Below are 25,176 nucleotides of genomic sequence, written 5' to 3' on the forward strand. Positions count from 1 at the left end.
ATAGGCTATTTTTAATAGGTGTTCTGCTTTCAAAGTGCTCTTGGCGTGTATCTTCTAATGGTTGGATTTAAAAGTTATATGACTTCCTCCCTTCTTGCCAGAGCAGGACTCTTGGTCCCCCTCTCCCCACCCTCCACACGAAACACCGCCGGTGAAGGTTTGGCTTGGCCAAGATTAAATATTCTCAGGTGGTGTGGCAGGCCTTGGCACTCATAGCTAGAGCCAATCATAACGAGAGCTTCCTTCACTACCTTCACTCCCTCTGAGCCTGGCACTGCTCTCCGGGCTTATTTACATAGATTGTGTCTTTTCATTCTCCCAACAATCTTTGACGTGGCTGCTCTCAGCTCCCATTTTACAGATGGGGAAACTGAGTCTGTGGAAAGTGAAAAAGTGTGCTTAAGATCATACAGCCAAGACAGGCCAAAGCCAGGATTTGAATGTGGGTCTTAGTTTCCAAAGCCCTTGCTCCTTCCCATGGCCCTCGGTCGGTCTCTGTCTTCTATCCCCACCGCCACCTGCCCCCTCTGTTCTAACCTTCTGCTGGCTTCAGCCTGACTGCCTTCCTTCACCTCTCCTTCTGCAGCAGAGGGACCTGAACTCCTTCCTGTGGACTATTCGGCGTGACCCCCCAGCCTATCTGTTTGGCACCATCCATGTCCCCTACACCCGCGTCTGGGACTTCATCCCGGACAACTCCAAGGCAGCCTTCCAGGCCAGCGCCCGCGTCTACTTCGAGCTGGACCTGACCGACCCCTACACGATCTCTGCACTGGCCAGCTGCCAGCTGCTGCCGCACGGGGAGAACCTGCAGGATGTGCTGCCCCGCGAACTCTACTGGCGTCTGAAGCGCCACCTGGACTACGTGAAACTGATGATGCCGTCATGGATGACACCCGCGCAACGGGGCAAGGGGCTCTACGCTGACTACCTATTCAATGCCATCGCGGGCAACTGGGAGCGCAAGAGGCCGGTGTGGGTGATGCTTATGGTGAACTCGCTGACGGAGACCGACGTTCGCTCCCGTGGCGTGCCAGTGCTTGACCTTTACCTAGCCCAGCAGGCTGAGAAGATGAAGAAGAGCACCGGGGCCGTGGAGCGCGTGGAGGAGCAATGCCACCCGCTCAATGGGCTCAACTTCTCCCAGGTAAGCACGGGGCGCCTGGGTCCCAGAGCCCAGCCGTTCCCATGTGGCTTTCTCCTCTTCTCAGACTGTCTTCCTCCTGTGGCCAGATCCTGTCCTTGCCTTAAAGGGAGAGGATCTTTCGAGCTGTGGGGCAGCTCTTGGGCTGCCTTTGTGGTGGTATGAGGACAGACTAGTGTATGCTGGGCTTGGGGGTGAGAGTTCAGGTGTGCTTCTGTCTCAGTGTGCTCCCTGGCGGGGATATATACACTCCCCACCTGCTGTGCCTGCCCGAGAAGAAAGAATTTCCCTCGGAGCATCACAGTGATGAGAAACAGAGAGAGTTGCCACTTTGCGTCTGACTTTCCCTGAGGCCCCGGGGTCTCAAGAGCAGGAGGCTGTCCTGAGGCCATTGGGAGGATGCATCTGGGTAGCCGTTGTGTGTGTATGTGTGTGTGTGAGTGTGTGTGTGTACCTGTACGGAGGACGCACAGAGGGAGATATGCTTCCTGGGGTTGGGAGGCAGGAGAGGTGCAATAGACCTGGTGTCTGGTGGCCCTGGCTTGCAGGTTGAGGTTAAGAGCTGCCAAATTTCCCGGAGCCTCTACAGAACTCCATGTGCCCCTTGGACCGCCTCCCTAGGCTGAGAGAAAGTCAGCAAGTATAGTTTGGGGGTTCATAATTTCAGAGAGATGTGTTCGCTTCAAGGTTGACAGTTCTGATTTCTGAACCTCAGGCATGGGGGCAGGGAGGAGGGCGGAGCTTATCCAGCAAAGTGTTGTTAAAAGCCTTGTCTCCATGGGCAGAGGTCACTCACAACTCACTGGCCCCAAACTCAACTCTGAGGCCCTGGGAACAATGAGTTCACATCTGCGCCTTGAGACAGGCTGTCAATCCCAGAACAGGCGCTCCGAGTCAGGGGTTGGTGGCTCCTGCAAGGAGCATGGGCCCATGCCCCAAGTGAGGCGTGGTCCCCAAGACATGCTTTTCCAGAAAGGAGCCAGCCCGGTAAATTGGCTGGACTAGAAGCTCTACTGCTGGAACCAGACCTGCTTGTGCTCCTGAGATGCTGCAAGCTCTTCACCAGGGAAACAGGAGCAGAAACTGATCCCCCTTCAGAGATCTCTGGCTTTTGTTTTTCCAGGGGAAATGCAATATTGTCCCCAGGGAGGTAAGAAGCCAGATTGATTTGCCGGCCAAATGAAAGGCGGGTTTGTCGGTTCTCCTGCTGGCTCTCCCATAATTGTGGAGTCCTTACCCAGAGGGCCCGGTGGCAGGAATATTGGGGCAGTTAGTCACGCCCCGCAGGGTTCTGACTACGCCTGACTCCTTCTCCGCAGGGAAAAATCCTGTGCATTCTCTGGCCCAGCACTGATTCCTCTGAACGTACCGGCTCGCTCCCTCTGAAGTGACTTTTCCCTTGCCAGCCTCAGGAGCTGATATTATCTGTGTTAGGCTCCCTAGTGCTCACCGCCCATCTCATTTTGGAGACAGGTTTGTGGGAGGCCTCTCTGTTCAGAGGCCTCATGTCTGGCCTCGATGTCTTTTTTTAGGCTGTGAAGGTGGGCGACCCACCGTCCCTCTCAACACCCTCTTTGTACCAACCACAGAGGAATCCGACCAAAGCCCAAGGGAGCACACAGACTCTGGTTAAACAGCCCCTGGCTTTAATCTGTCTCTCTTAAAACAACAAAACTATCCTTCTTCGAGGTCTGGAAACACTGCTGTGCAACCAAAAGATGGCTCTGGTAGGTTGAAAACATTTGCTGGAAAGCATGCGAGGTTATGTTTTAGGAAAAGTTCCTGAGAGCCATTCATCGGCCAGCAAGAAGCCCGCTGACAGTCTCCAAAGCCCATGTTTGAAGATCAAACAGACTCAAATCTCTGGTTTCAAAAATGCACCCACCCCATCACCAGCCTGGGCCCTCTCTTAAAATTGTTCTTGGGTCCAGCTCCCTGAGAGGGCTGCAGGAAGCAAGTCCTGAACAAAAGAAAACAGGACTCCTCTCGGTTCCCTAATCTGCACACCCTTCACCACCTGCCAGAGTGCCTGACCCCGCCAATTTGTCCTGTTATCATTTTGGAGCAAGGTGATGAAATCTCTCCTCCATACTCGTGGGCAGACATGGGCTAACTGGGAAGGGAGCGATTCCAGAGCCTGGGCAGATGGAGTTGTTAGGGATCCCCAACCCCAAAGTCAGAAATGCAACAACAGCCTTCTCAGTAAAATTGTATGCACGCGTGCACAGTTTGATATGAACATCTGTGATGCATTATTGTACTGAAATATCTGTTAAGTGCATCAGATTTTTATTTTTTCTTTCCTCCCAGCATTACTGTTATTGCAAAATATTTGGGGAGGGGGGAGCAATGAGAGAAGATGGTGAGGGAAAAAAAAAGCTTGAAAAGAGAGTGCGTTTTGTTAAGATCTGGGATTTTAGTTTTGATTTTAGTATTTCTCAAAAGTCTTATATTTTCTTCTAGTCAGAATATACCACATTTTCCCTAGCTAAATGGAGAAAGAAAGCTATACCGGCTAAAGGTAGGACTTATGTAAAAGTTTCTTCCATCTTTGCACAGCATGAAAGATCAAGCTTCGTGGCCCTGGTCTCTAATTTTAATATGAACTGAGCGCACTGAACCCAATATCACCATGTGTTTGCTATGTGACCTTGAGCAAGTCACTTCCCCTCTCTGGCCCTTGTTTTTCCCATCTGTGAAATGAGATACCGGGATTAGGTCATCATTCAAGCCACTCAACCCCGACATTCCATGGGACGATTATAATCAACTCCATGTGCCAGGCACCCCGCAGGAGGCTCTGCATGCTTTGTCATCTGTCGGAGTCTCACAACCCTATGACTTTCTTAGGTGGGCACTCCAAAAGCCTGGATGACTTGGCCAAGGCCACATGGCTAATAAGGAACAGAGCCAGTCTGCCTGACTTAAAGGAAGGACGCAATCCCCGTGCTGCCCTAGGTGGAGTCCCTGGACATCCTGCGTCTAGGTTGTTCGTGTCTTGCAGTTCTTCCTTCAGTACTTTCTTTTGTACCCTTCTTTCCTTTAGGGTAAGGCAATGGTACCCCACTCCAGTACTCTTGCTTGGAAAATCCCATGGACGGAGGAGCCTGTTAGGCTGCAATCCATGGGGTCGCTAAGAGTCGGACCCGACTGAGCAACTTCACTTTCATTTTTCACTTTCATGCACTGGAGAAGGAAATGGCAACCCACTCCAGTGTTCTTGTCTGGAGAATCCCAGGGACGGGGGAGCCTGGTGGGCTGCCGTCTATGGGGTCGCACAGAGTCGGACTGAAGTGACTTAGCGCATTAGCATAGCAAAGGGCTTAACAGTTTACTTCCTGGAGAATTTATCCTTGTAGAGAAATTATTTCCTTTGGCTCTGTGGCTGGAGCAGGGATGGTAAAGGCAGGTCCTCTAAGGATTTCTCTGATGTGTTTATAGGCAGCTCAGGATAGTGGGCTGAGGAATGGGAGTCTAGCTTCTAGGTTTTCCCAGCTCTGGCTCCAAAGCCAATGGCTCGTGTATAACTCTGGCGTTCTTGTTTATCTATTGAATGGAGCAGTAGTGACTAGACTTTTTTTTTTTTTTTTACAACTGAGCTGGTTTTGTGAGGATGTGAACCGATGTGACCTGTGGGGGGTGGTCAGGAGGGTAAAAGGACTACCTAGCCGTAGGGCCCGTGCTTGGAAAAGAGTCTGGGAGGCTTCAGGACAAGGAAAGAAGGCTGCGTGGGAAGCATCGCCTTCACCTGTTGGCACCTTCTTCCAGCAGCCATGTCCACTGCCTGTGCTTTGCTGAACAAAGTAAAGCTGGAGTAACAGGAGGTGGCAGCCCCTGTGCTCAGGGGCCTGGGGATGCCTGAGTCTCGAGTCTAGATCTTGTGACAATCTTGAGACCTGCCCATTTCAATCAGCTCTGCTGACTGCCTCTGGGGATTGGTACCAGCTGCCCCGAACGCAGTGGACTGATTAGGGGACCTCCTTCTCCCTCTAGGGGGCCTCAGTGGCCCCCACTCAGTACGGTGGAGGCGCTGGATGAGGAGCCCTCTAAGTTATGTGGTTCTCCGAGGCAAGATGAAAATACGAGGACGCTGCCATTCTGAACTTGGCTGTGATTTAACTCAGACGCCGACGCTGTTCATCCAGTGTGTGTGGCTTGGGCGTGGCTGCCAAGGGTGACCAAGACGTTTGTAAACTTCTACAGCCTCCTCTCAAAGGAGTTAGAAAGCCCAAAGTCATCATTTATTGAGCTGTGTCTCCATACAGGGCACTCTATTAGACATCGTAATTACATCATCTGTAATCCTCCCAGAGATGTGACAAGGCCTGTCATTGTATCTCTTTTACAGACAATAAATTAAGGCTTAATAGGTTAAGTCATTCGGTTGTGATTATACAGCCAGATCAGGTGGACTCAGGATTCAAGCATAAGTGTGTCTGATGCCAGAGTATGTTTTTCAAGATTCCGAGAGCTGACATAATTTTGTTTTGAACAGTCAGATGGCATGATCTGGTGATGTGTGTGTGTGTGTGTGTATTATAGTGCAGGGAGATCATCGTATCTTGCTAAAAAATAAAAAAATATTTTTAAAATGTATTGAAAGAGATCATTGAAAAGTGCTGAAACTGGTTTTCTCCCTGGCTTAGAAATTGGATCTGATTCTAAAATAGGAGTTCTTGCCTGGAGCCTGGAAGGCTACAGTTCATGGGATCGCAAGAGTTGGACACGATTTAGCGCACTTTCTTTCTTCTGAAGGCTTGCCCAGCTTTCCAAGGGACCAAGGTGAAGACAGCGCCCTAACACAGGCTCGGCAGCACAACTGAATAAAGGGTCTCCTTGGTTATAGTCATAGGCCCTAGGTCTATTAATACATCTGAGGGAACAGCACATATTATAGGGTGCTTAATTAGGATTTAGAGAGAGAATGAATGGTCAGAAACAATGATATGACCATCCCTGCTTCCCTTCCTTCGTCCAGCACTATGGAATGAATGAATGAAGAAAGATGGCACAAGCCACAGTGAAGAGCTCCCTCCTTGAACTTTAATAGCTCCTCACCATCCTACAAGGACACAAAATGTGGAAATAATAAAGCGGGCAGTGGAGTACAAAACAGGCTCTGGGCCTAGCCTGTTTCTACCTTGGCCATGACTTTCGGCTTGTCCTATCCCTCTCCGGGCCTGGATTGCCTGCTCTGTCCCGCAGTTGCCAGGACCCACCCAGTTCTGACTTCCGTGTGCTCTTCTGCAGTCCTGGTACTTTGGAGGTACCCTGAGATTTCCAGGCTGAGTTCTCCGCGGTTGGGAGGGGCTGGCCAGCTTGTCTATGGCGGGCTGCTGCCTATACCTAAAGTACTCGTCCTGAAGCCTGCTAGTTCCAGTGGGTGACCTGCTGCTTCTTGCTTCCAGCCTGTCAAGAGGATGGAGCCCCAGCCCGTCGTGGCGCAGTCTGGTGTACAGCTGCCCAGCCTTGCAGCCTGCCCTTCCCCAGGACTCCCCCCTCACTGGCTTCCCCATTCATTCAGCCAGAGCATCTTAGTGTCAGCCAGGATAGTACGGGGAGCAGACACTGGGGAGCAGCCTGGATTTTTCCCCTGGGGAGTTTACTGCCAAGCCAGGGGCATTATCAGTGCTTTCTTCTTAACAGCCGTGGAAACCGAGGCATGAAAAGCCTGTGTGTTAGTCTCCCCTGCGTCCTGCCTGCACATCACCTTTCTCTTGCTCTCATACATTCCCATCTCATGGAACCCACCCCTCACTTCCCATCCTCCAAGAATGGCTGTTCCTACCCCCCGCCCGGACCTGCTGGGCCTCCATGGCAGCTATTGCTATAGCACTGACCTTTGGCCTCTCACGTCCACAGCACTCATCCCTATTTGTGGCTTCCTATCAGATCTGTCTGCCCTCCCCAAAAAAAGACACCTCTCTTAAGACCAGCTGGGCACCCCTAAGGACCTGCAACCATGCTGAGCCATCTTCTCCCCAGTGTCACCTACAGAGTGAGAGCCTCGGGGTCAGTGTTGGCTCCAAGCACAGGCTGGCCTAGTCCACACCTGTAACTCCAGATCCTGGCCTGGGAGCCGGCTGCTTCTGCAGCCTGCAGCACCCGCTGTGGCTCCCATGCCAGCCCTGTGGTCAGGAGCTGTTCAGCAAATATCTGTCACATGGTGTGGAAGTCACCTGGAGGACCCCCAAGGCCCGACCCCTAGACATGTGTACTCTCAATTTCTTTGTGTGCCCAGAGAGCTGCTTGCAAAGAGCCCCTGCTAGCACAGCAGGCTCCATCCTTTTTTCTTTTTTCCCCTGACTTGGTTAATTTCAGACTTAAACATTTAATGTTATTAAGCTCAGAAGCAGACTCACAGGATGGCTCATGTCCTTCCATCAAAGGAGAGTGAGGCCATAAAGCCGGAGGTGTGACCAAGATGTCATGAAATATTCTTGTCTCTGAATCAGAAGTTCACAGCATGAAGTCTTCCTGATTTACAGAATCTCTGAGCTGGGACTTGGAGACTCAGGGAATCTAAGAATGGTGAAATCTTAGAACATTAGCCTCAGAGGCATTTTTGGACTCGAAGAATCTTCACATCGTGAAATCCTAGCCCCTTAGCTTTGAAGACTTTTCAGCTCATACACACAGACTTCTAACATCTTAGAGTTGGAAGGGACCAGTTCTCAAGAATTCCAAGACGTCCCATCCTCAAACACAGTGATCTCCTCCCCACAACTCAGCCTCCCGCCCTCCCCAGGCCAAAGAAAAGCCTGACTTTGTGACGGAGATAAAAATGGGAGCGTGCCTTTGTTAATAGTTCCCATTTGGACATCTCTCAAAGCCAGGAAGAGGTCGCCTGGTAATGCAGCTTTCCGAGGGAGGAAGCTGAAGAATAGGACGAGCCTGCAGCCAGCCAGCCAGGCGGCCGTGTTTCTTCCCCCTCGAGTTTGCTTCTAAATATTATCCACTTCACTCCCTTTTATCTCCCATCACTGGCTCTCTGTCCGCCCACTTAATCCACAGGCAGCCGGTGGCCCAGCCTTCAGCTCTGCTCAGCGGCTGCCAAGCTGTCTGGCCTAGCAGCTCCTCCAGGATCCACAGGCTTTTAAATCTGCGCAGAATATCCTCTGGAACACAGAACGTTGCCCCAAGCTTGGAAATGCTGTTGCATGTGCTGGGCCCCCTCCCTCTGCAGGAATTTCCTTCTTTTCTCTTCTACTCCTGAATCCTCTGAGATCTCTAAGGTTCAGCTCCATGCTGTACCTCCTCCAGGGAGTCTTCCCAGAATGCTTCTAAATCTCATCTGCTTGGGAGGACTTGGTGCAAGCCTTTCTTTGATAATGCAGCCACATCTATTCTTTCCCTCCGTGAAATGTGTGATGGCATTTTATGCTATTCTTTCACCGCTTAGATATTTTACATTCTATTGTAATTATTACTGCGGCTGTCTTTTCTTTCCTAATCAACCCAGCTTCAAAACCTAGCTCAAAATATGCTCAAAGTTGATTACAAAATGAGACTGGATGTTTTCCAGTTCTGAAGTTGGGGCCCTGTGTTGTATCCTGTGGTTGAGGTGTTGGCAGCTCTGGATGCTAACAGGATGCTGCATCTTGGCCTCTAGATTCATAGAAAGCCTCTGACTGCCCACCTGAGACACGGAAGCAGTTCAGTGCGATCGCTAGTCCATTGGTGAGGACTCCATGACACCACAGGTCACTGTTGAATTTCTCTATCTCTCCATCCTGGAATGCTTTGGTGTCTTCTCTTCCTTGTCTGTTCCTTGCAAACAAAGGCCTCTTTCTTTTCCTTTCTCTACTCAGAGTTCATGTGAGCTTCTCCAGGGTCACTTAAAAATGTTTAATTTCACCCATACTTGCTGCTTTGGTTGGTCTCCCGTGCTGCCGACCTGTTCTAGGCCTCTCTCCTTTCCTCTCTCTCACACAGTCCCTGATCAGGCCTCCATGCCTTTGCTTATGCTGTTCCTCTACCTGAGAGCCCTTGCTGGTTTTTATGGTCTGGCTTTAAAGGTCCCTGAGGGCAGTCATTTGAAAAGCCTGGACCCTTCAAGCAAATGATTCCTTCTAGCCAGACTTTTCATCCGAGAAGATGAAAGTCACCAGACTGGACTATCCCCTCTTGGCTGATACTGCCTGATCATAACTCAAGCAGTCTGAGTTTAGGTGCAATGATGTGATTGGCTTTCAGCGTTGTAAGTTTTTTTTTTTCCCCTTTTCGTTTCTGACTTTTTTTTTTTTTTTTTTTTTTGAGGCTTATTTGATGACATGGCAACCCACTCCAGTATATCTTGCCTGGAAAATCCCATATCCAGATGGAAAAGCGTGGTAGGCTACAGTCCGTGGGGTCGCAGAGTCGGACACAACTGAGCGACTTCAGTTTCAGTTTGACGACATTTATATTAGAGATCGAGAGTTACTGCTCTGGTGATGGGCACCTGTCCCATCATGAGGACCCCACCCTCATGACCTCTTCTAAACCTAATTCCCTTGTAAAGTCTCCATCTTCAAATACTATCATAGTGGAGGTTAGGGCTTTAGCATATGGATGGAGTAGCACAAATCTGCAGTCCCTAATAGCGAGTGAGTTGTACCAGGGCCACTCTGCATGCTTGACTACCCTTAAAAAAAGCCAGAAGGTCATCAGACTTGGCCCACACAAGTCACGGCCCTGGAGCTGTCTCTGGTGGTGGCCTAGGTCCTATCCAGTCTCTTCAGTGGCCCCTGCTGCTGGCCTGTGTTCCCCTCTTGACTAGGCAAGGGGTGGGGACTCTGGGCGGGGCGGGGACCTGCAGGTTTTTTTCAGATCAGTCCCTAACCACCATCCACCTCCCCTGTGCATGCCAAGTCACTTCAGTCATGTCTCTTTAGGACCCCATGGACTCTAGCCCACCAGGCTCCCCTGTCTGTGGGAATTCTCCAGGCAAGAATACTGGAGTGGGTTGCCATGCCCTTTATAGGGCATGTCCATGTGTGTCTGTGTGTGTATATATATATTCCTTTTCTCCCGATCAGGTCAGGAAGAGCAGGGGAAAGCACTCAATTTTACTTCTCCATGGCTCTTACCTTGTGAGCCTGTTTCTTTGCATAAAGCTTCCTCTCTAGCTTCCTCATTCCGCAGAACATCCTGGCCTGACTCAACCTTCAGAACCAAGAATTAGTCGGTATTCACCCAGCACAGCACAGACTCAGCTCAGAAGCCCCCTAGGATGCCTCCAGGCAGGGCCCAGGACAGGCCAGTGCTCTTTCAGGCAGGGCCCAGAACCATTGCCCTCATCAGGAATATAGGTCACCTAAGGCTAGTTACCTAACCTTCTTGGGTCTTAGTTTCCTATCTCTCAGTTTCATCTGATTGCTATGAGGATTGACTGATTATGAAGTACCAGACACCCATGGTTATTGCATCTTTAAATTAGCATCATCATATAATTTTTCCAGAAATGTTTTTTAGTTCCCACTGTGTGCCAGATACTGGGATTTGTGCTGAGATACGAAAGTGAGCAAGCAGGACGAGGCTGTTCCCTGGTGATGCCTTCCAGGGTGGGGAGGGAAGGGAGCAGAAGCACCTTACGCTGTGGGGGATGGTGGAGGGGGGAGCAGTAGGCAAAGAGAGGGGGGTTGGTCTTGGCAGGTAACGTGATGTGCTCTGGGAGCCGGCTTCCCACTCCTGTCCACCTCCAGTCAAGGTCAGAGTGCAGTCGGCTTTGCCCAGACGAGAAGATGCACTTTTCCTAGAAGCTCTGCACAGGGCCCCGCCTGCCCCTCGGTCAGCCCTAGCGACTGTACAGGAGACACGGCAAGCTGCGCCCACATCCTCTGGCCAGCCCTGCCCTCAGAAGCCAAAGTGCACAGATAAAAGGCCAGCCCTTTTCCAGTTCCTCTTCTGTTTAAAGGACTTACCTGCTTCCTCCCCGTTATGGTTCTGTAAAGTTTCCTAACCAGTTTTACCTCCTGGCGACTTAGTGCGCCTTCTAGGCAGTTTGTAATTTAAGCCTCCAGCCCCATTTGAAACCGCTTTTGAGAAAAGAAGATGTGGGCAGAGAAAGCCTTTCGGATACCTCCCTGTCTCATCTTTTTGCCCTAGTTCTCACGGTTTCCTTTCCTTGAACTGCTCTGCTTTGAGTTTGAGGAGAGACAAAAGCCTAATTGGCAATGATAATTCCAACCATTTGCATCGAGGTTTGCAGTTTCCACAGTCTTTCACATGCAATAACTCTAGCTGGCAATTCCTCCTGACCCCCCAGACAAACACCTTGAAGGGGGCTGGACCAATTTCCTGTCCCTAACCCCCCACCTCCCCTATTCTGACTCCCAGGGGCTCCCCAGGAGAACTAGTTGGGTGGCTATAAATTCTCCAGGATTATGGGATATTTTTGAGCTCCAGACCCTCTGCTGGGGATGAGATGCAGTCTGAATGTATGGGCCATGGATGGGTAAACTGAGTCACTTTGGGACCTCAGTGGCATGATTGGTATGGTCTCTGTGTTTGAGCTTGATTGTTTAGTTGACCCTGCACTATATAGCCCCCATGCTAAGGCCTTCTGCTGGTCTTGCGGGTGACTTTTCTATTATTCTGCTTCCATCAGTGTAGTTTTATGGAGAGAGTGATGAGAAAGGGATGCAGGATTTTTGATGGAGAACTTGCAGTTTCAACAGGACCAGGGCCCATGGAGATAGGAGTGAGAGAGGTCTTGCCTGGGGGAAAGAAACTGTTAGGCAGAAGTGCCAGAAGGAAATGCAGAAGGTTTGCAAGGAAGGTCTTTCTACCCCTCCTTCCAATGACTGTACTCTGCTTTTCCTCTCCAGCTCCCAAGACAGCCATTGTTATTTAGTGCCTATTATGTGCTAGACCTTGGGTTTATTACAGTAAATTTCTAAAATACTCCTGAAAGGTAAGTATCATTTCCCCCATTTTAGGAGCTGAGACTAAGTACTTTGTGCAGAATGATGGAGCCAGGATTTAGATCTTTTGATACTTTAAGAAAGGGACTGGACTGAGCTGGAGTTAGAATTCCAGCTCCACCAACTCAGACTGGATGACTGAGGTCCTGTTTCCATATCTGAAAAGTTGGGGCTCATAATAGCATCCACCTCCTGGTGTGTTTAGGAGTGAATGAGGTAATGCATATCCACCACAGAGCTGACCGCCTGGCACACACTCAGAGGTAATGGATGTTAATTGTGGTGGTTTAAGTCATGGTCAGTTTAATTATTGTTACCGGCCCATTTTCACACTGTGTCTGGAGGTGAAGCCCATCCCATAGAGAAGGTGGTTCTCAATCCTTCAGTCTCCTCTATACTGAGCGTCATCCAGAGCAGGGTGAGGGGTTGGTCTGATTGGGACCGTGCAACCTGATCACCCAGAGCATGGTTATTTTTTTCTGACCATCTAGCCATACTTGTTCTAGTTCAGCTTGCCTATGATTTCCCACCACTCCCTGGGGTGTGGACATGTCAAAAAGGAAAAAAAGTTTAGGCTGAAGACTGCTACGGGCCTAGCTCTGCCACTGGTTGCACGCCTCATGCATGACTTGAGGCCATTCCCTCTCTGAGGGTCCTTTTTGTCTTTTGCACAGGGGTTGGTATGTTAATAGCAGTGACTCAGAGTGATAGGGAGAACTGGGGTTAAAGCCTGGGCCGAACTTTATTAGCTCTTTAGTGGGCTGTGCGCTTTGTGCTGCTCAGTATGTATTTCTCCCCTTCTCTTTCTCCCAAAGAGAAGTACCCTGTATCTACTCAGTGGCTTGAATTAGTTACTGCGGAACTCTTCACCCATCTATTCCTTCCTTCAGTTGTTTACCAAACCCTGCTGGGAACCACACTGTGCCAGGCTTACTTCGAGATCACAAGTCTGGGGCTGGTGAGAAAGGGAGGGATTGAAGAGACCCCAGAGAGAAGTGCTTCACAGCTGAGTGCCAGGAATGCATCTGAGTCTTATATATGCACTGCCCTGCTGAATCCTCACCACAGTCTCTCAGGGACATAGTATTATTCAACCCCATTTTACAGGTGAGAAAACTGAGACACCAATAGGTGATTTCATTTACCTGAGGTCACACAGTCGGTGAGGGGAGGATCTAGAATTCAGACTGAGGAGATCTGGCTGCAGAGTCTGGGCACTCACACTCTCTGCATCTATGAAAAGGGACTGAAATCTGACAGTAGGAGGGGTCAGGAGTGGATGGGGGAGGCATAGCTCTTCTTCTGGGACTAGAAGTAAGAAAGATTAGGAGCAGTAGGGAGTTGGTAGACAACTGATGTTCCTTCCTAAGAAAGAGTGCCACATTGGGAAGGAAAGAGGGAGGTGGTCTGTTGGCCAAGACCTAAGGTGAGGAGGGAGGCAGGGGTTGAGAGCAGAAGCTGACCTTGGCAGGTGAAGGAATAGTAGGGCAGACTGAGGGCCCAACGGGAGTGGAGGCTGTGAATTTATAATGGCACAGGCTGGACAACTGAGATCCTTCTTTGTGTAGCTCTCTAGGGCGGGAGCAGGACGAGGAAGTGTGACAAAGGGCCACTCCCAAAACCCAGCCTCAGGAGCCCGAGCTGAGTAGGGTAACAGTTCCCATCTGCCTGTCGTGGTTGAATGCTGACCCTGAGCTCCCAGCCCCACCTGCAACTATGGCTTTGCAGGGCCGTGGGAGGCCTTACAGATGCTGTCAGGATGAATGAGACAGCATCCTTGCTATCCAGGAGTTTTCTTTGCGGTGAAGATGCTCATTGTATACGATAGAGACGACCTCCCCTCCTTATGAATACCTGGCTGGGCTAGGAACTCGTACCTATGTTGCAGGAGGGCGGACCCCTTCCAGGGCCCAAAACTGGGCTCTTGTCTAACACTCGGAAATGAATTGTCTGAGGAGACACTTGTGCTGACAAAGCAAGAGATTTTATTGGGAAAGGGCACCCGGCTGGAGAGCAGTAGGATAAGGGAACCCAGGAGAACTGCTCTGCCACGTGGCTCGCGGTCTCCGGTTTTATGGTGATGGGATTAGTTTCCGGGTCGTCTTTGACCAATCATTCTAATTCAGAGTCTTTCCTGGTGGCACACGCATCGCTCAGCCAAGATGGATGCTAGCAAGAGGGATTCTGGGAAGTGGATGGACACGCGGTGTCTCCTTTAGACCTTTCCCGAACTCTTCCGGTTGGTGGTGGCTTATTAGTTCCGTATTCCTTATCAGGATCTCCTGTCATAAAACAACTCGTGCAAATGGTTATTATGGTGCCTGGCCAGGGTAGGCGGTTTCAATCAGTGTGCTTCCCGTAACACCTATGCTCATACTATACTTGGCAGTACAGTGCCACCTTAGATCAGTATAGAAAAACAGGTGTTCCCAGGGTTCAGGAGGAGCACCAGTATGGGGTTGGGAGCTGATGGTGGTATTGATTCAGACTGAGGGACTGTCTTTACTCACTACCTGTCCTATTTACTCATGGAGAGTGCTTACTGGTGGAATAGGAGATTCAGGGGACCGCCCAGGGAGGCTCACGGGCCACATGTTGGGGTGCTCTTAAGCCATATTAAGAAACTTAGACTCCATCCCAGGTGCGCTGGGGGGCACTGTTCTGCACTCCTCTGTTCTGTAATTCACTCTTTCATCATACTGGAGCACCTCACTCAGGCTTGCTTGGAAATTCCCAAGCCCCTTGGCTTGAGGGAGGAGCTCCCGTGAGAAGGTCTTTTCCCTCAATAATTCCAAGTTGATCTCAGTGCTGAGCCAGAGGAGAAGGACTCTCAGCTTTCTAGGAACATGGGTGTGTTGTCTCTTAGAAACAGGACCGTAAAAGTGGTCTGGCTGCCGAGTGAGACTAGTGTGTAAAGATCAGCTCTTTGTGAGGAGCCTGAGACCCTGATCACCATTTCTAAAATAGTTACCATAGCATAACATGGCCTTGCATTTCGTATGGCCCATTTGATGGCAGAACTGGAGGGAGGGATTCCAGCTGTTCAGTGTGGAAGTGGGATGAGGCAGGTGGTTCTGGGAGGTTGGGGGATGGGAGGATCTGCAGTTCGTAAATTGCCTGTCCATCGTGGGAGCACTGGATCAGGAGTCCAGCAGCATGAGCCTGGGCAGGTTCCTCCCTGGCTGTGCCTGCTCCATGGATGTGAGCACTTGGTAGACACACAGGGCATCCCGCTGCTGCAAAGCTGCTATCTCTGCTGTCTCTGACCTCACTGGCAAAGGACATTTGTTAATTTTACTGTCTTTGATGTGTTTACATGTCTGTCTCCTCCGTAGACTGAAGTTCTCTGAGGGCAGGATCCTCATCTGATGACCTGAGTTTGCCTGGGGCCTGGCTCCCAGTACACACCCAGGGATCCTGGGGTCAGCTGTAAAATTACCAGCTGTACCCTCACATCACTGCCTGAGTATCTGGATGGAAACAGAAAGTCCCCAGCTACCCCCACTCTGTTCCCAGATTTCCAGATGTTCAGTTCTAGGAGGTCAAACATCTAGGGAGGCGCCCGTGTGTCCCATTGTGGCACCCAGGTGTTCAGCTTTGGCATCTCTGCCCACTGAGCCCCTTCTCACCCGCGATGCTTTCCCGCTGATGCTTCATTCCCACGGGGGCCCTCGGTGCTTCTCGTGGGATTGGAGGCGTCTTCCCAGCCCTCCCCCTGCCCCCCTTCCTCACGCTTCTGTGTTTTTTCCAGGACACGGATCAGAGCTTCTGTTTGCTGGTCATTCCATGATCCTCACACAATATAAATGAAAGCTGCTAAAACCGATAAATTCAAACCATGTGTGGGCACCGGGGAAGCACAGGGACGTCAGAGGGCCGCAGTGTGAGGTGGCGTCAGCTCTGACGGCACCCGAGCTGATTTGTATATGAGAAAAGTAAATATCCCCAGTGGTAAACAGCCCTGGGTCTCTCATCATCGCTGCGTTTCAAAGGCATTTAATAGGAACACACGCTCTCTGTCTCTTGTAAACAAAGCGAGCTTCTCTCTGCCTGCTGACCTAAATTCTGCATTTTCATCTTTGGGAAAATCAGCCAATCGTTCTAGTGGGGAGACCACAGGCAGTCTGGGCTGTCGGGTTGGGTCGCCTTCTTCCTGGCTTTGGCAGTTGGTCTGGCACTTTGGCTTTGCCAGAGGGCTACCTTTTCAACTCTCCTTGGACTTGGAGCAAATGGGTTGGGTGGCCATTCTCAGCCTGGTCTCGTTGAGGAACACAAAGTCTGGAGATGTAAATCCACTTGCCCAAGATTGCACACCGGGTCCGGCTGAGCCAGGACGCCCCTTCGCCCCTCACTGAGGACTCTCCAGCTCTCCATCCTTTCTCATGAATGGTACTTCTGTTCTCCCTCACGCAGAATCCCAGTGACATCCTCATCAACTCCTCCCTTCTTTCCTCTCCCTTCCTAGAGCCAGGCCTTCCTCTGGGTCCCTCCTGCTTCTCTCTCTCTCTTTTTTTTCTTTAAATTCAGGCCATTCTTATGTGCAGGAATGTGCCCCAGTGAAGGAACCAGACAGTCACAGGTTGGGGGTTCTGGTTTCTCCACCTGTCAGCTGTGTGGCTTTCAACAAGTTCCTTTCTCTGAGCCCTGCAGTTGTCAGTCTTCACGTCTGTAGAATGGGGATAAGAACACCTACTCTTTTGGAGAGCTGTGAGGATTAAACAGAACTCTCATGTGTGGAAGTGCCCAGCCTGTTCCATCCCACTTTCCTTCAACTCTTCAACTGGCCTCCTAATTATCAGAAAGAGATTGGGCCTTAAAATTGCATACCACTGAATATACCGTACACATATACACAAGCAAGGGAGCATAAATTGCACACCACTGAGTATACTGCGTATGTATACACAAGCAAGAACACATAAAACTCTGAAGTCTGAATCACATCAGAGGATTGTGTTAATGTTGCAGTCCTGGTTTTGATATTGAATTCCAGCTACATGAGATGTTACCATTGGGGGAAGCTGAGTGAAGGGTATTATTTCTAACAACTGCTTATCAATCTATAATTATCTGAAAATAAAAAGTTTAATGAAAAAAAAATGAATTAACTGTTTCAACACATTCTTCTGTGCCTGCTGCCAGTCAGGTACTGCTGCAGGTACTAGGCATGTGTCAGTGGATGTGAAAGGAAAAAATCCTCTCTCCCACATCCTTCAGGTCTCTGTTCAAAGGTAGTCTGTCTCCCCGTGACACCTGTTTAAGATGGCAGATCACTCCCTTGAACTCTCTGTCCTTTCCTGCTGTTTTGCTCCATAGAAGGTGTCATCAATTGGCATTCTGTATAATTTACTTCCTTATTTTGTTTATTGCCCTTCAGTCTCTCACTAGAATGTCAGCTCTGTGAGAGTAGAGAATTGTCCGTGTTATCTGTATCCTTGGCACCTAGAACAGGCCATGCATGTAGTAGGCACTGAGCTAAAGTTTGTTGAATGACTGAGAGGTGACAGATAAGAAACAAGTCAGGATAGGCTAAGTATTAAAGGCAAAGAAAGCAGAGAAGGGGCTGGTGAGATGGGGAAGGAAATGTTGTTTTGATCGTGTTTTTTTCCTGCAAATTTTGTAGGCTTCCCTGTTGTGTGAGGGGTAAAGTCCTGGCTTCTTAGATTGTGATCTACACATTAATTCACTATTCTTTTTATTCATTTACCAGATGTCTCTCTGAGCCATTACGACGTGCAGGGCTCTCTAGAGCAGGCTGAGAGGAGGCAGAGAAGGATCCTGCCCCTAGGAGGCCTACAGGTGGGCAGGAAAGAGTGCACGGGAATGCACACAGCATGTGACAAGGGAGGATGAAGCTGGTGTGAGCAGTGAAAGAATGCTAGGCAAGGGGGCTGAAGAGGGAAGGCTCACCTGGTGCTTGGGAAAGGTGCCCTGGAGGAGGTGCTGATTCCTGGCCTGAAAAGTCTGGGAGGATCTCCAGCCTCTACTCAGCAAACCAACTTCCTCTTCCATGGCTTCCCTAGGAGACCTGGCAAGTCTATTCAGACTACTCCTTGCAGCTGGTTTTGGATGCCCTGACTCTACTGGTGCTGTGATCCCTGGCTACCTCTCTCCTTCACTCTGCTCTCGAAATCCTATTTCCTTTTCCAGATCCACTCTGGCCCTTCCTGTAGGAAGGCTTCCTTGATTGCTGTAGTTCCCATGATCTGTTATTTCTGAACATCTGTGCCATTTATAGTCTGTATCGCACCATTTGACCCTTTGAAAGTGAGGGGAGCAGCTTCACTGGAGGTGGGACTTGGTCCTCTGGTGCAGGAGCTGGCTACTAAGCTGGTCTTGGGCTTGGGTGCACAACAGGCCCTCAGCAGTGCTTGTGGCTGGATGGAATTGAGAACACTGGAAAAATGTGATTCATCTTCAAAGAGAGCAGGATTTGTTATTTTTGTTGTTGACCTAAGTGCTTCTAATCTTGAACCACTGGAAGTCCACTTAGGAGAGGGCTGCAGTCTTCCTTGACAGTGTTCCTGAGTATGTTGTTAACAAACCAGTGCTGTAAGCAGAGCAGCCCCGGTGCTTCACAGACTCAAGAATTTGTCTCTTTCCTGGCATCATACGGGAGCCTGTGCTCAGTGTATTCTTACAAAAGACATGAAAATATATTTATTGCCGTGCATTCATTCACATAACAAATGTGTTTTTTAAATAAATATTTAAATTTAAAACAGTTTCTGATTTACAGAAGTATTGAGAAGATAGTACAGAGTTCTGTATCCACTTCCCCTCATTGTTGACATCTCACATTAGTATATGGTACTTTCTGACAATGAACACATCAATACTGACATCTTACTATTAACTGAAGTCCACTCTTCACTCAGATTTCCTCAGTTTTCCCCTAATGTCCTTCTTCTGTCCCAGGATCCCATATTACATTTACTTATCATCTCTCTTCCAATTCTTCCTGGCTGGGACAGTTTCTCAAACTTGCCTTGTTTTTGATGACCTTGACATTGAGTAATAACCAGATATTTGGCCCTCGATTGGGGTTTGTTTTGCTGTTTTTCTTATGATTAGTCTGGGATTATGCTCTGAGGAGTAAAAGACTAGAGATAAAGAGCCATGTTTATCACATTCTGTTGAGGGCACATACTGCCAACCTGACTTATCACTGCAGATACTAACCTTGATCACCCGGCTCAGGCACTCTTTGTCAGGTTCCTCGGCTGAAAGTTACTCGTCTTACCCCATCTGTCCATACTATCCACTTTGGCAAGGAGTCACTATGAGCAGGCCGTACCTAAGGCATCCAGTCAGTGTGTTTGGGCACTGCTCAGACACATGCTCTGTGTTTGTCAAATACTTGCTTTGGGCTGGGCACTGTCACAGATGCTAAAAATATAGCTGTGAATGAGACAGAAATTGTTTTCCTGCATGGAAGTGAGGGTTTAACAATGAATGAGATCATTTTAGAGCATGGTAAGTTGTATAAGGAAACGGCAATGGGCCAGAGAGGGACCTGGGTGCTAGGGGGATAAAGGAAGGGGAGGAGCAGCTGCTGGTTTTCTGGGGTTTTCAGGAGAAGGTGCTTTTCAAGCTGAGTCTGGAGGGATGAGAAGGGGCCAGCCATGAGAACCTGGGAAGCACATTTTGGGCAGAAGGAGCAGCGGATGCCAAGCACTGAGGCCTGCTTAGGGAACGGAAAGGATGTCATGATCCCTTTGTGTACTGGACAGTGTCCGGAGATGGAGCAGAAAGGAGGTGGCGTGAGATCTCATGAGACCTACAGATCACAAGAAGGCATTTAGATTTTGAAGCCATTGGTTCAGAGCAGGGGAGATCGGATTTTCTTTTTTATACATAAGTGATGGCTTTGGGTGTGGTGTGCAGAATGGGCCCTCCTGGAGTTGAAAGAGAAGGAAACTGGGACACCAGTATGCATGATGGTGGTTTGGACCTGGGGAAAGCAGGTAGAGGTCAGTTTGGCTCCGTTTTGGAGGGAGAGTCAACAGTGCATCTGATGAGTTGCTTGTGGAGAGATCAGGAAACTGAAACATGCTTGTGTGCTTTGGCCCCTGGTGGTGCCATTAACTGAAAGTAGAGGAGGCAGAGGAGCGTGTTAAGGAGGTTAACATGCAAATACTCCGGGGCATTAAAGTGGCTCCCACAGAATCCCACTTGCTAACACTGCTGTTAGTGGCACCTCTGGGTTCCACCACACATTTGGAGGGACGGGGACAGCATTGTTTGCTGACTCAGTTGCCACCTTTCTCCTCGGCAGTCCACACAATTGAGGGGTGAGTGCAAAGGGCAGATGTCCTTGGCAGGCGATCCGGATGTGAAGGGTGGACCTGGCCTGGCCACCTGCCACGCCCTGCTGGGTATGTGCCAGGCACTGAGCAGGACGCCTTCCTGCCTCTCCCCATGCCTAGCCCATGGGAAGTTGTTTTTTCCTATCCCTGCTTCCATTAAGTAAGCACGTGTTAGTTTGTGCTGAATTATGTCCACAGTAAAGTCAGTCAACAAGTGTTAATTCAGCACTGATTACTGTGTGGTGTCATGGTCCCTGCCTCTGTGGAAATTAAGACATAAGCACGGTGAAGGGACTGAGTGTGAGTAGCATATTTAGCAAAGAGTGTACCGCCATCCATGTACGGGAGGGAAAGAAAGCACAAGTCTCCAGGGATGCCTGGAGGTATCAGGGAAGGCTTCCTGGAGGAGATGGAAATAGAGCTAGGAATTGGAAGGGCATTGAGGGGACTGGGCCATGTGGCCAGGGTCTTTGTTATTGAATTGGAAGTAGATAGTGTTGGAGGGGCACAATTATGGCCCATCTACCAGCATACGGGGGCTTTGCAGATGGCTCAGTGGGTAAAGAATCTGCCTGCAGTGCAGGAGACGCAGGTTTGATCCCTGGATCAGGAAGAGGGCCTGGCACCCCACTCCAGTATTCTTGCCTGGAGAATCTCATGAACAGAGGAGCCTGGCAGGCTACAGTCCATAGGGTTGCAAAGAGTTGGACACGACTGAAGGGACTAAGCACCCATGCACCAGCGTATGGATCAGAACAGGTGCTAAAAACTAAAAACTGTTGGATGGGTGAGTGACTGGACACTAGGTTGATACCACTGCCTGGAGGGCCTCTGATGCTGGAGTGAAGGAGTCCATTGTCTCCTAAGGGCCACAGGGGACCACTGCCTAAGAAAACTGGAGGGAACTAGATCCTGAAGAAAGACTTTTGAATTTCTAGCCAGTATTTAATTTTTTATAATAATAATAATGATATAGCTCATAATAACAATAATTTTTATAACTACTTAATTAGCATTATTTTTGCCGGAAAGGAACTGTTAGTTATATGCTTGGCCCTGTCTGTGTGTGATTAGAGTTTATTGGCTGAGACCAAGACGGACTTTTTATCTTGAGGTTTTGCTGTTTTCTTTCCTCATTGGTCTCTGCTGATCGTCCATCTCACTGTTGGCTCTTTAATCTGCCTGTGTTCCATGAGGCACCACAAAAGCACAATCTTTGACAAGGTAAATATGCCAAATCCTTCTTATAACATTTAATCACTTAGGGAGGTTTCGTCCTGGAGTAGGGGTGGAGGGGTGGTGGGAATGGAAAGAGAAGTCCAGATTGCTTTGATTAACTGCATTTTTCTTTCTGGGTGAATGGGAAGGCTTTGGTGCAGATCTCAGTCTTGGAGGCTATTTCCAGAAAGGAGTGAGAAAAGTAATTGAGAAGATTCTGGAGTCTTGGACAGCAAAAGGGATGGAACACCGAATTGGGCCTGGTGCTGGACGGGGCTGTCAGAATGCAGGAAGAAGGCCCCTGTCTTCCCATCAGGAGATGTGTCTGTGGGGAGGGCAGGGGGTTTTGACTGGGCAGGCCTAACTGGCTGGTGGACCTCAATAAATTCCCATTGATTGGATGAGCCTTCAACCACACAGTAGTTAATTGTTTTAAGGATTCAGACTGATGAGCAATCGCTTCCAACAGGACTCGCTAGCCTGGGTGTCACAGAAGAAAGTGGTGTTTGATATAGGACTTGGCCCACTTGTGACTTCATTCAAAGCCAGCCAGCTTCCCAGTTTTCTCACGTATTTCAAGGTTGTTTTTTTCCACTTTGTGGATGAGGGAGCAACACTCTGGGGGCTCAGAGCTTCGTTCATATCACCAGGAGATCGGGGCGGGCCTCTTTACTCACCAGCCTGGCTCAGGGTCCAGGTGGTATGCTTACACACAGTAGGGTTTGGGGGCATGTGCATTGAATTAGCGGAGAAGGCAATGGCACCCCACTCCAGTACTCTTGCCTGGAAAATCCCATGGACAGAGGAGCCTGGGAGGCTTCAGTCCATGGGGTCGCTAGGAGTCAGACACGACTGAGCGACTTCTTTTTTACTTTTCACTTTCACACATTGGAGAAGGAAATGGCAAGCCACTCCAGTGTTCTTGCCTGGAGAATCCCAGGGACGGGGGAGCCTGGTGGGCTGCCGTTTACGGGGTCGCACAGAGTCGGACACGACTGAAGTGACTTGGCGGCAGCGGCAGCATTGAATTAGTGAAGTCTTCTGGGAACACACTGTGTTGGAGGGCTTCAGAAAGTAATATGTGCATGATACAAACCCAGGCCTCCTGTTTCCAAAGCTTGCTTTCCTTCACCATACTGCCCAGTTTCATTAGGCAGAGTTAGTGTGTTAGATGGCTTCCCTGGTGGCTCACGTGGTAAAGAATTTGCCTGCAGGTTCGATCCCTGGGTTGGGAAGATCCCCCGGAGAAGGAAATGGCAACCCACTCCAGTATTCTTGCTTGAAAAATCCCATAAACAGAGGAGCCTAGTGGGCTTGACAGGCTACAGTCCATGGGATGTGTTAGACTATTGTTCAGAAATACTCAGAGCATCCCCCTTCTGCCGCTCTCCAGTGATGCCAGGTTTGGCCACGCGCCTTGCCTTGGCTTCCTGTTGGGCAGAGTGTACTTACTGGCTCCTTGATTTTAGGCTCTGTCATGGGACTTAGCTTTGACATTAGCAGACTTGAAGCAAGCAGAACCTTGAGGTGCTTGCTTAGTTGGGCTCATACTCTCACGTGTCTGCCACCGCCATGGAAAGAGATTCCCCGTGTGGCTGCTGGCTGCTCAGCCTCGATGAACACAGTAGACCTGAAACCCAGCCTGCAGTGAAGAACCAAGCCCAGATGGACACACGGCTTGGCTTTAACCCAGACCAGTCAACCGCTTGCTGGCCCACAGTGAAAAGAAGGGATTGTTGCTTTCAACCACAGAGCCTTGGGGTGGTTTGTAACACAGTAGTAGCTGACATTCCAGGCAGGGCATCCCAGGCAAGGGCTGGCCCTCAGCATATGTAGTGGAGGGAAAGAGGGAGTGAGAGGCAGGAGATGAGACTGGGAGTAGAGGATCCAGCTAAATCTCAGGTCTTGAATGTCAGTGGAAGGAATTTGATCATTTTCCAATAGGCAGTAGGAGACGTGGAAAGTTGTTGAGCTTAGAAGGGTGAGACCCAAACCCACTGAAGAAAGTACACTTGAAAATAAGTGCAGAATAGTTAAAATGGAGAGGGGGGGAAGTAAAGGTCAGAGGACTTGGAAAGCTGCTATTACTTACTCGCCACTCTGTCCCAGAGCCCAGGACTGTACCCTGTATACAGAAGGTACTTAATAAATATTTGTTGAATGAATAAATGTATAACATATTGTCCTAAGGGGGACTGATAATGAAGACTTAAATAGAAGTCCCTGATTATTCACTTATTTACCCATTTATTTGTTCACATTTGTTTGCTGAGCCCTTGAAATGAATAAGTACTTGAATCCAGGGAAGAGCTGGGTGAAATTTGGGGAGGGACCCTTCCCATAGCTTTTGGAAAAGGGTTCAAGCCAACCAGGAGGCAGGGCTAGAACAGGCGAGTGAAGAGGTTAGGGGTTGCGGCATTCCGGTGTGGGAACGGGGCGGTGGTGCCCTCGAGGGAGGGGGTGTGCCTGGCTCCTAGTCACAAGGACACAGCAGGTTCAAGCGTCCTCTCTTCTGGCTTTACCTGGGACCAGGACAGGTCCCCTTGTCCACTCGCTGAAACCTCACAGGACTGGTTCTGCAGGGGTTACTAGGTTTGGGAATTTCCATGATGTTGGACTTCCTCTTTTTTTACACCAGGCTGCCTGTTCTTTTAAGGCTTCGTGTCCACACTTCATTCACTCATCTGCTCTGGGCCAGCCCCTTGCTAGTGCTAAGTCACTTCACTCGTGTCCAGTTCTTTGGAACCCTGTGGACCCTATATCTATGGAATTCTCCAGGCAAGAATATTGGAATGGGTTGTCATTTCCACCTCCAGGGGATCTTCCCAACCCAGGGATCGAACCTGCGTCTCTTACATCTCCTGCATTGGCAGGCAAGTTCTTTACCACTAGCACCACCGGGGAAGCCCCTTGCTTAGAGGAACACAAAGTTCAGTGGTTCATAAATCTCTAACAGGTGACTTTTGGCACATCCTGGCCTTCTCCCGGTCTGTTTCCTCATCTGTAAAATGGCCACTGAGAGGCCTGGATTCAAATCCCAAGTCTGCACCTTTCTGGCTGTGTTGTCTTAACTGAGTCGATACTTGACCAAGGCTCTGAAAGGTGGTCTCGTTCCTTTCCTGCAAGATGGGAGGGTCCCTCAGGGTGGCACGTGGTAGAGAAGCTGAGGTGAACTTTCGGAGAACAGGGCTTTTTAAAAAGTGCCTGATGCTGGTTGAGATGAAGATCAGCCCCCATGCAGGGCTGCACCTTGCTTGTGTGAGCAGACTCACCTGCTCTGAGTCAGGAGACATCAGCTCCTACCGGTGGATTCACTAGAGAAAGAGAAGTAAGCACACAGAACCCCTAGGCTTCAGTGAGAGCAGCCTGGGCCAGGAAGGGTACCAGAACCTGTTTCTGGTGTTAAAGAGGCGCTAATGGTAGTGGTCTCCTGAAATCTTGGGCTGAGAATGACTCTGAGGCTCCATTGGACTTGCTAGGACACTGGGCTCTGATGAATTAGGAGTTGTGGGGGGCACACGTGCCAAGTGCTTATGAGGGCTGAGCTCTTTCCTCAGGCTGCAGGATCACCCATTCGCTTATCATTCATTCGACAGAT

General features: G+C 49.7%; 1 protein-coding gene across 2 annotated transcripts in view; it reads left to right on the forward strand.

The window, feature by feature from the left end:
• The window catches only part of TRABD2B (TraB domain containing 2B), a 221,495-nt gene that overhangs the window by 2,038 nt on the left and 194,281 nt on the right, over positions 1–25,176 (forward strand). For both annotated transcript variants that reach the window (XM_027537329.1, XM_027537328.1), the window contains exon 2: positions 587–1,147. In XM_027537329.1, the coding sequence (XP_027393130.1) occupies positions 587–1,147 (561 nt within the window). The remainder of the gene's footprint in view (positions 1–586; positions 1,148–25,176) is intronic.

This window comes from Bos indicus x Bos taurus, chromosome 3, assembly GCF_003369695.1.
Source record: "Bos indicus x Bos taurus breed Angus x Brahman F1 hybrid chromosome 3, Bos_hybrid_MaternalHap_v2.0, whole genome shotgun sequence".
NCBI lineage: Eukaryota > Metazoa > Chordata > Mammalia > Artiodactyla > Bovidae > Bos > Bos indicus x Bos taurus.